The following is a 14,459-nucleotide window of genomic DNA, read 5'->3' as shown; positions in this document are numbered from 1 at the left end:
ATGAAACTCAAGAAGAATGAAGACCAAAGTGTGGACACTGTGCACCTTCTTAGAATTGGGAACAAAACACCCAGGGAAGGAGTTACAGAGACAAAGTTCGTAGCATGATGAAAGGATGGACCATTTAGAGACTGCCGTATCCAGGGATCCGTCCCATAATCAGCTTCTAAACGCTGACACCATTGCATACACTAGCAAGATTTTGCTGAAAGGACCCAAATATAGCTGTCTCTTGTGAGACGATGCCGGGGCCTAGCAAACACAGGAGTGGATGTTCACAGTCAGCTATTGGATGTATCACAGGGCTCCCAATGGAGAAGCTAGAGAAAGTACCCAAGGAGCTAAAGGAATCTGCAACCCTATTGTTGGAACAACATGATGTACTAACCAGAACCCCGGAGCTCTTGTCTCTAGCTGCATATGTATCGAAAGATGGCCTAGTCGGCCATCACTGGAAAGAGAGGCCCATTGGACTTGCAAACTTTATATGCCCCAATATAGGGGAATGCCAGGGCCAAAAGAATGGGAATGGGTGGGTAGGGAAGTGGGGGGCGCTATTGGGGACTTTTGGGATAGCATTGGAAATGTAATTGAGGAAAATATGTAATAAAAATATTAAAAATCAAAAAAAAAAACATACAATACATGGAAAAAAAAGAAAGTGTGTTACATTTACACAATGGAATAGTATGCAGCTATTAAAAACAATGAATTTATCAAATTCTTAGGTAAATATATGGATCTGGAGGATATCATCCTGAGTAAAGTATCCCAATCACAACTGAACACACATGATATGCACTCACTGATAAGTGGATATTATTCCTGAAACTTTGAATACCCAGGATACAATTTGCGGAACACATGAAACTCAAAAGAAGGAAGACTAACCTGTGGATACTTCATTTCTTCTTAGAATGGGGAACAAAATACCCATGGAAGGAATTACAGAGACAAAGTTCAGAGCTGAGATGGAAGGAAGGACCATCTAGAGACTGCCTCACCTGGAAATATATCCCCTATACATCCTGCAAACCCAGCCACTATTGCATATGCCAGAAAGATTTATCAGAGAGGACCCTGATATAGCTATCTCTTGTGAAGCTATGCCAGTAACTGGCAAATACAAAAGTGGATGCTCACAGTCATCTATTGGATGGAAGACAGGGCCCCTAATGAAGGAGCTACAGAAAGTACCCAAGGAGCTAAAGGTGTCTGCAATCCTATAGAAGGAACAGCAATATGAACTAACCAGTACCCCTGAGAGCTGTGGCTCTAGTTGCATATATAGCAGAGGATGCCCTAGTTGGCCATCATTGGGAGGAGAGGCCCTTGATCTTGCAAGGATTTTTTGCCCCAGGAAGGGCCAGGAAGCAGGAGTGGGTGGGTTGGTGGAGCAGGGCAGCAGGGGAGGGTATATGGGACTTAGGGGATCACATTTGAAATGTAAACGAAGAAAATATCTAATAAAAAAGGTGAAAAATAAAACATAAATACACAACAGTAATATCAAAAGATACACTGAAGTGGATATTCACATGTAAATGAAGGGATGTCATTGTGAAATATGAAAGTTATAATAGATCTTTATGAAACACTTGAAAGTTTGAGGATAATGGACAAACATGAGGAAAAACCTTTAAGACAAATGCAGAGTAAATGAATTTCTAAATAGGTATTTTAAAAATTAATTTCTTTATTTAAAAAAATACATGTTTATATATGTTATATATAATATACTTTATATGTGGTTATATACATTAAAAGTTTAAGGAGATTTTTTTTAACACATATACATTTATATAATGCTTCAAATTTATGATCAATGTTTTTCATTATAGTTATCCACTGTTTACTGATGTTTATTTAATCCAAGCTATCACCTATTTTGAGATTATAATATAATAAGATTAGTGCCACTATAACTCTTTCTAAACACTTCTAAATACTTCTCCCTGCTTTCTTTCAAATTCATAGGTTCTTTACTTATTAATAGGTCTTCAATGATTAGGTAATGACAGCAAATCTGATGAATAGGTTTCCATCAAGCTTTTTCTCCACAGTAAGAGAAATGTGAAAAAAAAGGAGAGAGAGATGAGTTTGCCATCTCCTCATTTTATCATCTTATTAGTAATTGGAGAGAAAAACAAACTCAAATATATTAATGACAAGACAAAACTTGATCATATAAATGTGCATAAGATCTAAATGTCTTTTCAAATAATAAGTACAAGAAGCTAACACACACACACACACACACACACACACAATTCAACACCTGTACCCATCAAAATAGAAATCCAAACTCATTGACATACCATCTCAACTAACTCCCAATGGAAGTATACAAGACACATGAGTAATAAGCAAATAACCAAAGCTGTGATAAAAATACCACATCTGCACTGCAGCAGAAAATGTGGATATGGAAATTGTTAGGGAGATACATACTCAATACATAAAAAGAGGACAGTACGATTACATAAATGGTTGTTAGATACCTAGGGAATAAGATTTAGCAAAAAATGTAAAGACATACTCATAATTACTATACCACAATACACAATAACAATTTCTAGAATTGTTCTAGAAAGACATCAATTGAGATTCAACTACAACCCATTTTTAATTCTTGGTAATGTCCTTCTTCTCATAGCAGAACAAATATGCATCCAAATTTCAAATATTTTTCAATTAAATGTTGGACTATAGTATTCAAGGATAAAAATTTCTACTAAAGCTTCATGAAAAGTGGAAAAGTAGGGTTGTAGGTCCCCCATCTGCTCCATCACAGGGCTTGATTCCTTGGCGAGGTAAGATGCAGGGAGTCTGAATGAGCTTACACCATGCTGTTGCCAGGCAGGTGTGGGCCACCAGGAAGCTCTAGGACACTGCTAATGGTTGGAAAAGTGCAGTCTGAGATGTAAGACAGCCTGAGCTGCCTCAAGTGTTCCCGGGCTTGCAAAGAGGCTGGGGCCATGGAGTTCCCAGGCTCTTGGATACACAGGTGCTGCTGAAAATCATGGAAGGGCTGATAAGAGAATCTAGGGCCAGGGCCATGGAGGAGAGGGTTTCTAGCTGGTCCTACAGGGAGAGTCCTTGGCTTGAGGCAGCAGCAGGCTTGACTTGGTGGTGATTGGGGTTGGGAGTGCAGAGAATCCTTCCAAGGGAAATTAGCAACCACTCTGTACACAAAGGTCTTCTCTGTGTCTCCTCACAGTGGATTCCGATGAAAAGAGACAGTCTGTGGTTACAAATCATTTATTGCTATGGTGGAAAGTGGATGTATAAAACCGTACTCCACTTCTTAGTGTGGGCCTGAGATTAAATACCTTTAGTAAAGTAATGTCTGGGAATGAAAGTTTATTTGCTAGGCCCTTCAGGCCTCTAGGTCCCTTATTAGAATGGAGATCTTGTTGTGAGACCTGACTACAGGTCACATCTTTTCTCTCATCTACATGTGGGGCTTGGGGTATTTCCCTTACATAACTAATGCACAAAGCTATGTGAGGCTGTGGCTAGTGAAAAAGACCTGGGGCCCAGGAGCAGGCAAAGCTTCTACCATCCTCTCAAGGTCTCTGGGGCTTCTAGCCTTAGCTCAACCTTGAACCAGGCTACCTTTCTACCTTTCAAGGTACACTTCCTCACCCATAATTTCTAAAGTCCTAGTGTGTGTGTGTACATATATATCCCATAATATATACTGGTTATTATTTGTGAAATAAATATAACACAACTGACTGATACAAGAGGGTCAAATACATATTTATGGGTTTTATTTACTAGCCCATTAATAAAAACATCTAAATCATGAAGGTCTAGCATGTCCAGTTTAAACACTATTGCCCATGAAAACAGTAAAAGACAATCTGATTCACACTTCATTACATAAACTAATGAGAGCCAACATCTCACCACAGAACACATGAAAAATGCACTATTACTTTGTATAAACATTGGCAGATAATTAGATACTTTTAGGATACATCCAGAACACCAGTGAAAATAAGTTAATAACTGACTGTTATGCTTTGTTAAAATGATGATTTTGCCAATAGTATGAAATTAAAGAAAATTTATACATCTGCAATAACAAAAATATCCTAATATCCTATCAATGATCAGATGTTGTAAAAAATAATTAAAAGGTGGTTTTCTTTAAATAAATAGACATTCTCATTAGCATAGCTACAGTGATAAAGAGGTTTTTTTTGTTGTTTTTTGTTTTTTTTGTTTGTTTGTTTGTTTGTTTTTATGAAAGTCTCCTTTTGCCAAAGACTTTTCTCAGGGCAATTTTAACATCCTTGTTCCTAAAGCTATAGATTAAGGGGTTCATCATGGGGACCACAATGGTATAGAAGACAGAAGAGACTTTTCCCTGATCCATAGACCCAGGTGAGGAAGGCTGAAGATACATAAATGCACATGAGCCAAAGAATAAAGAAACAGCAAGTATATGGGAGCTACAGGTGCTAAAAGCTTTGGACATTCCTGCAGTGGATCTCATTTGAAGGATATTTGAGAGAATGAAACCATAAGAGGTAAAGATGATAACACTGGGCACAATGATATCTTTACCACCTACGATTAGAATCTCTATTTCATTGGCATAAGTGCTGGTACAGGAAAGCTGCAACAGAGGGAAAAGATCACAGAAATAGTGGTTGATGATGTTCTTGTCACAGAAGGTCAGTCTCAGAATGCATCCAGTGTGAATCATGGCACCAGAAAACCCCATTATGTATGAACCAAGCATAAGATAGGAACAAACCTTGGGAGACATAGTGATGTTATACAAGAGTGGATTGCATATGGCCACATAACGATCATAGGCCATTGATGTCAGAACACAACATTCACAAATGGCAAAAAAACAAAAGAAATAGAGCTGGGTCATACATCCCATGTAGGAGATAATGTTCTTCCTTACTAAGAAGTTCATCAGCATTTTGGGTGTAATTACAGATGAATAACAAAGATCAATGCAGGACAAGTTTAAAAGGAAAAAGTACATGGGGGTGTGAAGGTGAGAATTCAGTGCAATTAAAGTGATCAAGGCCAAATTCCCCAGTGCTGTTGTTGTGTATATTAGCAGAAAGAGTAAGAACAGGGGTAACTGGAGATCAGGATCATTTGTTAACCCCAGTAGAATGAATTCAGTCACCAAAGAACCATTTTCCAGACCCATTCTTTTTTATGATATCTGTGAATATAGAAAATAATTGTGACATCATAAGACCACAAGAATTTGCTATGATATCTTCTCTTACACCTGTGAAGTGAATGATGGGAATGCCTATGAGAATATGTGAGTGAGCAGAAATTACCATTGAGGCTATCATAATGCAGAGTGATATTTCCCCATAGTAGTACATTTAAGGTTAAATAAAGTGAAGTCATTCATCAACAATCTTAAATGCCACAAACATTGCTGTCACTTGCTAACATAACCACTCAGCTATCAAATAGGAAGATGCAGGACAAGCAGATAATTTCATCCCTCTCATCTCAACATTTGTCATTGCTTCAGCTCTGGCCTGACACCTGGAAAACCTGTGACAACTTGAAGCTAACATCATCCAGATACTACTGTGGTTGTGTTAGGACCAACATCATTGCTTCAAATCTACATGAAATTTAGATTTAGCCAGATTCTCTGAATGATTAGAAACATGTGCTTGCTATATGACAACCTATTAATCCAAAAATTTGAAAGGTGGCCTACAAGATAGAACTTACTGACTATGACACTGTCTCACTAGTGTTTCCTAAAATACTCAATGCCCCATGCTGTCTTTTTCAGGATATTTTTCTGTTACAATTCATTTGACTCTTACAATTGCATAACATGAGAAGGAAGGACACTTGAGAGATCTTTGAAGTTTAATGTGAAGCCATTTCACAAGCATAATGCCAAAGACACTAAATGGAAACACTGTATTATCTTTCTAATATGTGCAAAAAAAATTTCATGAACAGCAAGTCGCTTATCAATGGCTGAGCTCCATATATTGGAAATGAAGCTCTTAATGCTTAATAACAAAATGATTCTAATGAGAAATGAATTTAAATCTGGAAACTAATGTTCCACACATTGAAATAATTAAAACTGATGTATTCTTCAATTTTCAATCAAAAGAAACACCAGGTTTTTGTAATCAGACCTTTACTGTTATGTATGCTTAAAACTGGAAAAGCAGCCTATATAAAGGAAAGGCATATGTGCATAATCTCCATTCAGAATAATTTCACATGTAAGAAGTGGCTGAAAACAAGTTGTACAATATTTATTTGTTGAAGGTGACCTTCGTAGTTGTTAATAGAGGCAGTAATCTTCAAAGAGTTTGAATAAAATCTCAATTCATATATACTTCATCAAAAGTGAGAAATCTGATACGAGATCAGTTCACTGTTAGAATATTTAATCCATAAAGCAATTTTGGGAAAAGTTTCAAGGCAACAAGCATCCCATTCCAGATTTAAAGCCTACAATCATGCTGAATCATCCATGTGTACAATAAAACTTAAGGCATGACTTCTCACAAACGACTTCACAAAGGACACCTGAGCATGAGGGTAGGTCCTATAGCTTAAAGAGCATAGAATCTGGTGTGGTCTCTGACTGAGATAGAACAGAGTCCAGAAGGCGATATGCCCCATGCATATATGCATGGTCCACAACTATTGGTTGTCTTAAGTGCAAGACATGGAGGAAAAGTCTGAGGCAAAAATTCTGGCAGATTTTGGTGAGGACTGCCTCTGTAGAAAAATGTAGGTGGTGTCTGCCTTTACAGATAGCAAAACAGGTCTCTATAACAATAATAATATCCAACCCCGGCCTCATGAAAAGAAAAAAAAGTATTATGTCTCCTCCATTGAGTAGAGGGCCCTGCATGTTTAACATACCTGGTCCACTTAGTGATCAAAAAAGACATTTCTTTCCCCAACAATTTAACCTTTACAGATATGTTGGAGCTACATCAATTCAATGATGTTAAAGAAAAATGAGAACACTAACATAAAGAAATTTCAACCTCTCTCACTCTAAGAGAAATGTTTTTACTTCATTCTTTACACCTGTTATGTTATAGGGTTACTTCAGTCTCTGCAGGTTTTGAACATTTGATTCTAACAAGAGACAGCACAAAACTAATTTTTCATATACCCTTGAATCCTGCTTAATTTGTCATAATTTATGACCATACCCTTTAATCCTTTGAAGTGCTGTCTTCTTTTTATCTCACCACCAGATGAGACTCGAAAAGTTTTATATAACTCACGAGCATGATATAGTTGTCTATGTCAATGTAGAAGCCTTCTCAATCTCTTCTCAGAGAACAAGATACAAAACAGACTTGAGTTGATGGTGTTTGCAAGCTAGACTCTGATGTGTCCTTTGTTTCTTATCGACTTGGCAATTACCAAAGTCATGATGTTGTCTTTAGGGACTATACTTCTCTGATGGAGCCAATATTGAACTCCATCTCCTAATAACCATCCTATCTTAAGGGAAATCTATTGTGTTGTTTTCTTTGCTCATTGTTTCTCCATCCTCAATGATAATTTCCTATAGATACTATTCCCAGTATTCCTTATTAACTTATTTCTTTAGGATAGAATGCAGCAAAATATCTAAGCTATTATCTGTCCTGAGAGTTCCCCAAGTCGCTTTGCAAACTAGTTTATGCTTGCTTTTTAGTTTTTAGTGCTCAAAATGATTTTCCAGAAGTCATCCATGTCCAAAAGGAGCTTTCCCATTGAACAACATTCCCAGACATCCAAAGGCACATTGCATCATTGCTACATAATTTCAACACCTACTTGAAATTTCTGTTTAAGTTTCTTAAGCTTTTACATATAGCACTTTATTAATGAGTTCAGCAATACCGGTAAAGATTTTAAAAAAAAGTATGGAGCCCGAAGAATACTAATAACATACTATTTAACCAATTTGTGAATTTCTGTAAAATACGTGTTAGAAAAAGTCATTTCATCAGTTGCAGTATTGTGTTGATAAACTAGAAAATAATCATAAATCTAGTTATAATAAATACCTACATAATGGGAAATGATAAAACATAAGCCATTAATATAAATAAAATTGTCTTCATAAAGGAGTCATTTCTTAGCTCATCATTAGTTTAACATAGCTTGTGCCAAATATATTTTTAACCTCAAGGTAAAGAGTAATTTATTCCTTTTCTAAAAATTACTAAACATGGGGGTATTTTTGAAATGAGTTGTACTACAACCAGCCATAGGAATTTGCATGGATATCAGTCAGTACATGAATAAATGAGACAGAAATGATATTAATGAACACATTTGAGCTTCATTAAATAATACTGTGTAGTCAAGATATGTCACAGAAAAGAAAAGGTACTTGAACTGTTGCTGGAGTTAGGCATGGTGGCATATTTTGGAATCTTCTTACTTGGGAGGTAAAAATGGGAAGATCAGGAGTTCAAGTTTTTCTTGAATAATTAGTTTGAGGCAATCTTGGATGATATCATTTCTCAAATTTTTTTTTTTTTAAAAGTCAGCAATAACAAAAAGAGACAAACTAATGAAAAGAAAAATCAACCTAGCCACATGTAAATGAATGGAATTTTATCTATATGCTTCTTACAGTGTACAGAAATCAAGATGAAATGTATCAAAGATCTTTAATGAAACACTTGAAAGCTTAAAAGCAAACATGAGGGGAACAGTTCAAGATAGGCACAGACTCAAAGAACTTCAAGACACAGAATTCAGTATTTTTAATTATTAATTTTTAGTTTTTGAGATTATAATCCCATCATAGAATTCTTTCCTTTCTTCCCATTCACATAACTCTCCTTGTCCTCTTTCAAATTCATGTCACCCATTTATAGATAGGGCTTTATTGACATAGGTAATGAATGAAATTAAACATTGGCCAAAGGTTAAAATCAAACAAATAATTCTCCAAAACAAGAAAAATGCTTCAAAAGAATATGGGGTTATGTTTGTCAGCATTTCTTCAATAGGATATCAATGTCTGGAGTATGAAAAGAAATCAACTGTCTTAATTACTAAAACAAAACAAAACAGAGAAGTGAAAAAACAAACAAACAAACAAACCATTTTGTCAATAAAGGTGTACCTATTCTGTGTACTTTTCAAAATAAGATAAGAAATGAAAATTACACAAACACACTCTTGAACATGTTTTGCCATGAGGCAATTCAAATACATTATATTCCTTCTCATTTAACTCATAACAAATATCATCAAGAATAATAAATAGCAAATAAAAATAACAAATAATAGTAAGACTCTTATTAAAATAACACATCTACACTGCTGCAGGAAATGTAGCTATAGAAATTAGAAAGGAGATTGAAAAAAAAAGACAAATAACCATTACTGGTTGTTAGATAACTGCGGAAATCAGACCTAGCATATATCATGGACATTCAGCCTTGATTATTATAGTACTATTCATAACAATGAAATATAGAAATAGCACAGGACCTCACCAATGGATAAATGGCTAAAATGCAAGGTATACAAATATTAGAGAATTATTTAGTTAAATGAAGAAATCATTTGTCACAGGAAAATGCATTGAACTAAACACCATTTTAATAGACATAAGGAAGAAATAGAAAAATGTGCTTCGTGTTTTATACCATATGTGGTATAAAATGACACAAAAATAGCACAGATAAATTAAAAATGAATGAGAAAGCATTAGAGGAAATTTAAAGAGGTTACTATTAACTAACTATTAAGTATCAGCTCATTCATATGTTACAGTGATACATATTTGGGGTTACTATTAATGAACTACTAGCCATCAGTTCACTCATATGTGACAATGATACATATTTTTGTATAATTAGTGTATATTAATCATATAGTTATAAAACTGTAGTCAATACAGAGGACAATGTTACCCAAAGAAACAGTATGTAGAGGAGAAATTAAAGATTTTCTAAAGCAAACTGAGTTACTCTATGAAAACAAAACATTTTGAATAAAAATACAAAATCGGTGGCCTGAGGTGATAGTTCAATGTTTAAGAACAGTCAGTGCTCCCACAGAAGACTAGGGTTCAATCCTAATCCCCACAGGATGGCTAACAACTATCTGTAACTCCAGTTTCATGGAATCTGACATCTGCATTCAGTTTCTGCAGACAATGCACAAAAATGATACACATACCTATCTACAGATACAATTCTCAAACACATACTAGAATCAATTAGTAAGACTTTAAAAAAATTCCAAAATTTGCTATTTGAGGCATTGAAAAAAGTAAATGGTCATTTTATAGTAAGAATAAATGTGTTTATACAGAACATCTAAATCACAAAAACAAACCAAAAATTACTTTGGACAAACCTCAAAGAACATAAAAATATTTGTATCATTCAAGTTATCATAGAACAAATGAAGTTCTCACTTAGTATCATATTATGAATTTTGTGCTAAAATATTTGCCTGATTTCTCAGAAGAAAAATTAATCATTGTTTTGATATTTCAGCATATTTTGTCACACCAGGCAGAACTTTCAAATTATTCTTTTCCTGTAGCCTCCCCCAGCCTTGAGCAGGCTGTCTTAGACCTATGCTGTCACTGTGAATAGACCACCTAGGGTGAAGATTTCTGACCTGACCCTTTGTTTCTATTGTTCTGTCCCCTGTGCTGTTCTCCAAGAAGCTGCTGGGAGGCTGAATCTGCCTTCCTGAGAAATTCCTGAGATAGCTGGCAACATGGAGACTGCCAACTTACTGCCAACAAGTGCTGGCAACAAGGCATCAAGAGTGGATTGCCAGTGGGATGGGATTTCCCCCTTTATAAGCGCAGACTCTTAGTAAACATTGGGCTTTGACCAGAGTTTTGTCTTGGCCTAGTTTCCTTTCTTGCCTTCTATTTTCTTTATAGCCCCAGCCTGCTTTTCAGGAGGAACCCAGGTCTTGTGGTCATGGGCAGTCACATTTTCCCACCTTTGTGAGTTTTCAGTTTGTTAAATTGTACATATCAATAATACTTGAGCTCCATGAAAGACAAGGGTGATTTAGTTGTATTCAGGCACTATTGTCCTGATGATGTTACTGTCTTAATATCAAATAGCATTATCCAACCACGCGACAACAAAATATAAAATTCCTATAACCATAACTGTTACTAAGACCTTCCATAAAGGAGATGAAGAGATAAGTTGTCATTTCCCCATGATTTGACTTTGCAGATTTCTTTCTACATTGACTTTTTACTACAAATCATTGCACTGATTCCTGCAGTTGTATTCATTCTCTTCCACATGGAAAATAAGTCCATATTTTCAATCATTCTACAACTAGATGTTAGACTACATTTATCAAGGATAGGAAGTCCTATCAAAGCCTTATGAGGAGTGGAGATGAAGCACAGCTCCGAAGGTATATATATATATATATATATATATATATATATATATATATATATATAATTTATATTCCTCATAATATCCCCTGCTTTATCATTATAAAATTAATGTAAAACACCCAGCATAAGAAGGTCAAAACTACATTATTTACACCTACAATGTAGATTATATTCAATAGCCATTTAATAAAATCATCTGGATCATAAAGCTCTGACATTCCCAAGAGATACACTGATGCCCAAGAAAGAATAAAAGACAATTTGGTTCATGCTTCATTACATTGACAAATTCCCACAAGATACTTGGACAATACTGTGTTACTTTGTAAAACTATTGCCAGATCATTGGTTATTTCTAAGATACAATCCATAATGGCATTTAATTCAAGGGAAAAGATGTTTAACTACTTGCTTTTACTCTTAGTTAAAATGATGAAAGAAGATTATGCCAATATTGTCAAACTAAGGAATATTTATAACAAAAACATATGGAAGACCAAAGCTATACCAATGTCCTATGAATTATATGATTTTTAAAAAAATAGATAAAAATTAAGTCCACAGAATTTGTTTAAATCCACAGAAATTCTAATTAGCATAAATATAGTGATAAACATTAATTTCTTATCAAACCCTCTGCATGCTAAATGTTTTTTTCAGGGCAATTTTCACATCTTTGTTCCTCAAACTATAGATTAAGGGATTCATCATAGGCACCAATATGGTATAAAAAACAGAAGACCTTTTTCCCTGATCCATAGACTCAGGTGAAGAGGGTTGAAGATACATAAATGCGCCTGAACCAAAGAACAAAGAAACAGCAATTATGTGGGAACTGCAGGTACTAAAGGCTTTGGATCTGCCCTCAGTGGATCTCATTTGGAAGATGTTAGAGAGAATAAAGCCATAAGAGGTAAAAATGATAATACTGGGAACAATGATATCAATTCCACCTACAATAATAATCTCAATCTCATTGGCATAGGTGTTGGTACAGGAGAGCTGCAACAAAGGGAGTAGATCACAGAAATAGTGGTTGATAATGCTCCTGTCACAGAAGGTCAGTCTAAGCATCCATCCAGTGTGGATCATAGCACCAGAAAATCCCATTATGTATGAACCAAGCATAAGATAGGAACAAACCTTAGGAGACATAGCAATGTTATACAAGAGTGGGTTGCATATAGCCACATAACGATCATAGGCCATTGATGACAGAACACAACATTCACTAACAGCAAAAAAAACAAAGAAATAGAGCTGGGTCATACATCCTACATAGGAGATAAAGTTCTTCCTTACTAAGAAGTTCATCAGCATTTTGGGTGTAATTACAGATGAATAACAAAGGTCAATGAAGGACAAGTTTAAAAGGAAAAAGTACATGGGGGTGTGAAGGTGAGAATTCAGTGCAATTAAAGTGATCAAGGCCAAATTCCCCAGTGCTGTTGTTGTGTATATTAGCAGAAAGAGTAAGAACAGGGGTAACTGGAGATCAGGATCATTTGTCAATCCCTGCAGAATGAATTCGGTCACCAATGAACCATTCTCCACACCCATTCTTCTTTAATATAATCTGTGAATCAACAATAGAAAAATAACTGTGACGATTATAAGGGCACATGAAATTACTAGCATAGTTTCTCACATGTATGAGAAGTAGATTTTGTAAAGGCGTTACAGTTTGTAACTGAATTCTCAGAATTTGTCATTCATACTATCACGACAAAGAGAAATATTTTCCCATATTAGTGCATTAAAGTCTAAAGAAATATAGTAAAATAATTCACCAACAATCTAAAAAGCTATGACTGTTGCTTTCACTTGCTGGCATGAGTGCTCAGATATCAAATAGAAGAAGACAGGACAAGCAGAGAATTCTATCCTTCGTCTCCTTTTTGTCATTGCTTCAGCCCTGGCCTGATATGTGGAGAACCTGTTCCAACCTAGAGCTAATCTCATCTAGCTACAACTGTTATGGCTTTCAGGACCAAAATATTGTTTCAAATCTAATCAAAATCTAAATTTATCCAGATTCCCTGAGTGACTAGAAACCTGTGCTTGCTGTAGGAAAGCATATTAATGAATACATATCTGAGAGGTGACACTTAGGATGAACATTTATTGACTGTGACATTGTATCACTGTGTCTCCTGAAACTTTTAACACCTCATGCAATCTTCTTCAGGACATTCTTCTGCGAATTTCACTTGATTTTTAGAATTGCATGATATTAAATTAACAGATACTCCTGAAATCCTAGGACTTCACTTCAATGTCAAACCAGCCACAAGGATAATGACCAAGTCGCTAAAGGAAATCACTGTGTCATATCTTCAATATGTGCAAGGTAAACAGTTATATTTATATACAGAATGTAATGTATTGGTTGCTGTGGCTCATAATTTTCAAAATCATAGAGCTACCAGATAAATTTGCAAAATCATTCAAATGTTAAAAATACTTTAGCCCAGTGGCACACACCTTTAACACAGGCACTTGGGAGGCAGACACAGGCAGATTTCTGAGTTTGAGGACAGCTTGGTCTACAGAGTGAGTTCCAGTACAGCCAGGACCACACAGAGAAACCCTGTCTTGAAAAACAAAACAAAACAAAACAAAACAAAACAAAACAAAACCCAAACAAACAAACAAAAAAAACAAACCAAAACCAAAACCAAAACTAAAACAAACAAATGAAAAAACAAACCAAAAACCAAAAAAAAAACAAAAGAAGAAAGAAAAAAATGGTGTATGTTTTATTTAACAAATAAAATATTATTGTATCAGTACCTGTGTGTATATTCCTAAGAATGAAGAAGACAAGTGACTTGTGAATAAACAGCTTGTTAGAGAATTTTGCAATTGACAAATGAGCCAAAAACTTAACTCATATTTGTCATTTTATATATCATAGCTAAAGATTTTAAAGAGAAATGAGGACATCAGCATAGAGGAATTACCATGTACCCCATAATTCCTTTATTCCTGCTGTGTTAACTCAGTCTCTAGGGGATTGAACATTTGATTCAAAGACAACATAACACAAAATTAATTTCAT

General features: G+C 35.3%; 2 protein-coding genes across 2 annotated transcripts; both read right to left on the bottom strand.

The window, feature by feature from the left end:
- Positions 1 to 4,252: 4,252 nt before the first annotated feature.
- LOC110301576 (olfactory receptor 8B3-like) lies at positions 4,253 to 5,197 on the bottom strand. Its single transcript, XM_021172089.2, has one exon. The coding sequence runs from the start codon at positions 5,186 to 5,188 to the stop codon at positions 4,253 to 4,255; it is 936 nt and encodes a 311-aa protein (XP_021027748.1). The 5' UTR covers positions 5,189 to 5,197.
- Positions 5,198 to 12,025: 6,828 nt separating this feature from the next.
- On the bottom strand, positions 12,026 to 14,459 carry LOC110301453 (olfactory receptor 8B8-like). The gene is made up of 2 exons (XM_085828252.1): positions 14,446 to 14,459; positions 12,026 to 12,962 (listed from the first exon to the last, which is right to left on the bottom strand). The coding sequence occupies exons 1-2, from the start codon at positions 14,457 to 14,459 to the stop codon at positions 12,026 to 12,028; spliced, it is 951 nt and encodes a 316-aa protein (XP_085684378.1).

This window comes from Mus caroli, unplaced genomic scaffold (genome assembly GCF_978045245.1).
Source record: "Mus caroli unplaced genomic scaffold, Mus_caroli_1 scaffold_11, whole genome shotgun sequence".
In the NCBI taxonomy this organism is placed as follows: domain Eukaryota; kingdom Metazoa; phylum Chordata; class Mammalia; order Rodentia; family Muridae; genus Mus; species Mus caroli.
The sequence above is the reverse complement of the archived record's forward strand: the minus strand, read 5'-3'. Positions and strand labels throughout refer to the sequence as shown.

Bases quoted from the DNA above. Each gene is read 5' to 3' on its own strand.
- LOC110301576 (XM_021172089.2), bottom strand. From the start codon at position 5,188: ATGGGTCTGGAAAATGGTTCTTTGGTGACTGAATTCATTCTACTGGGG.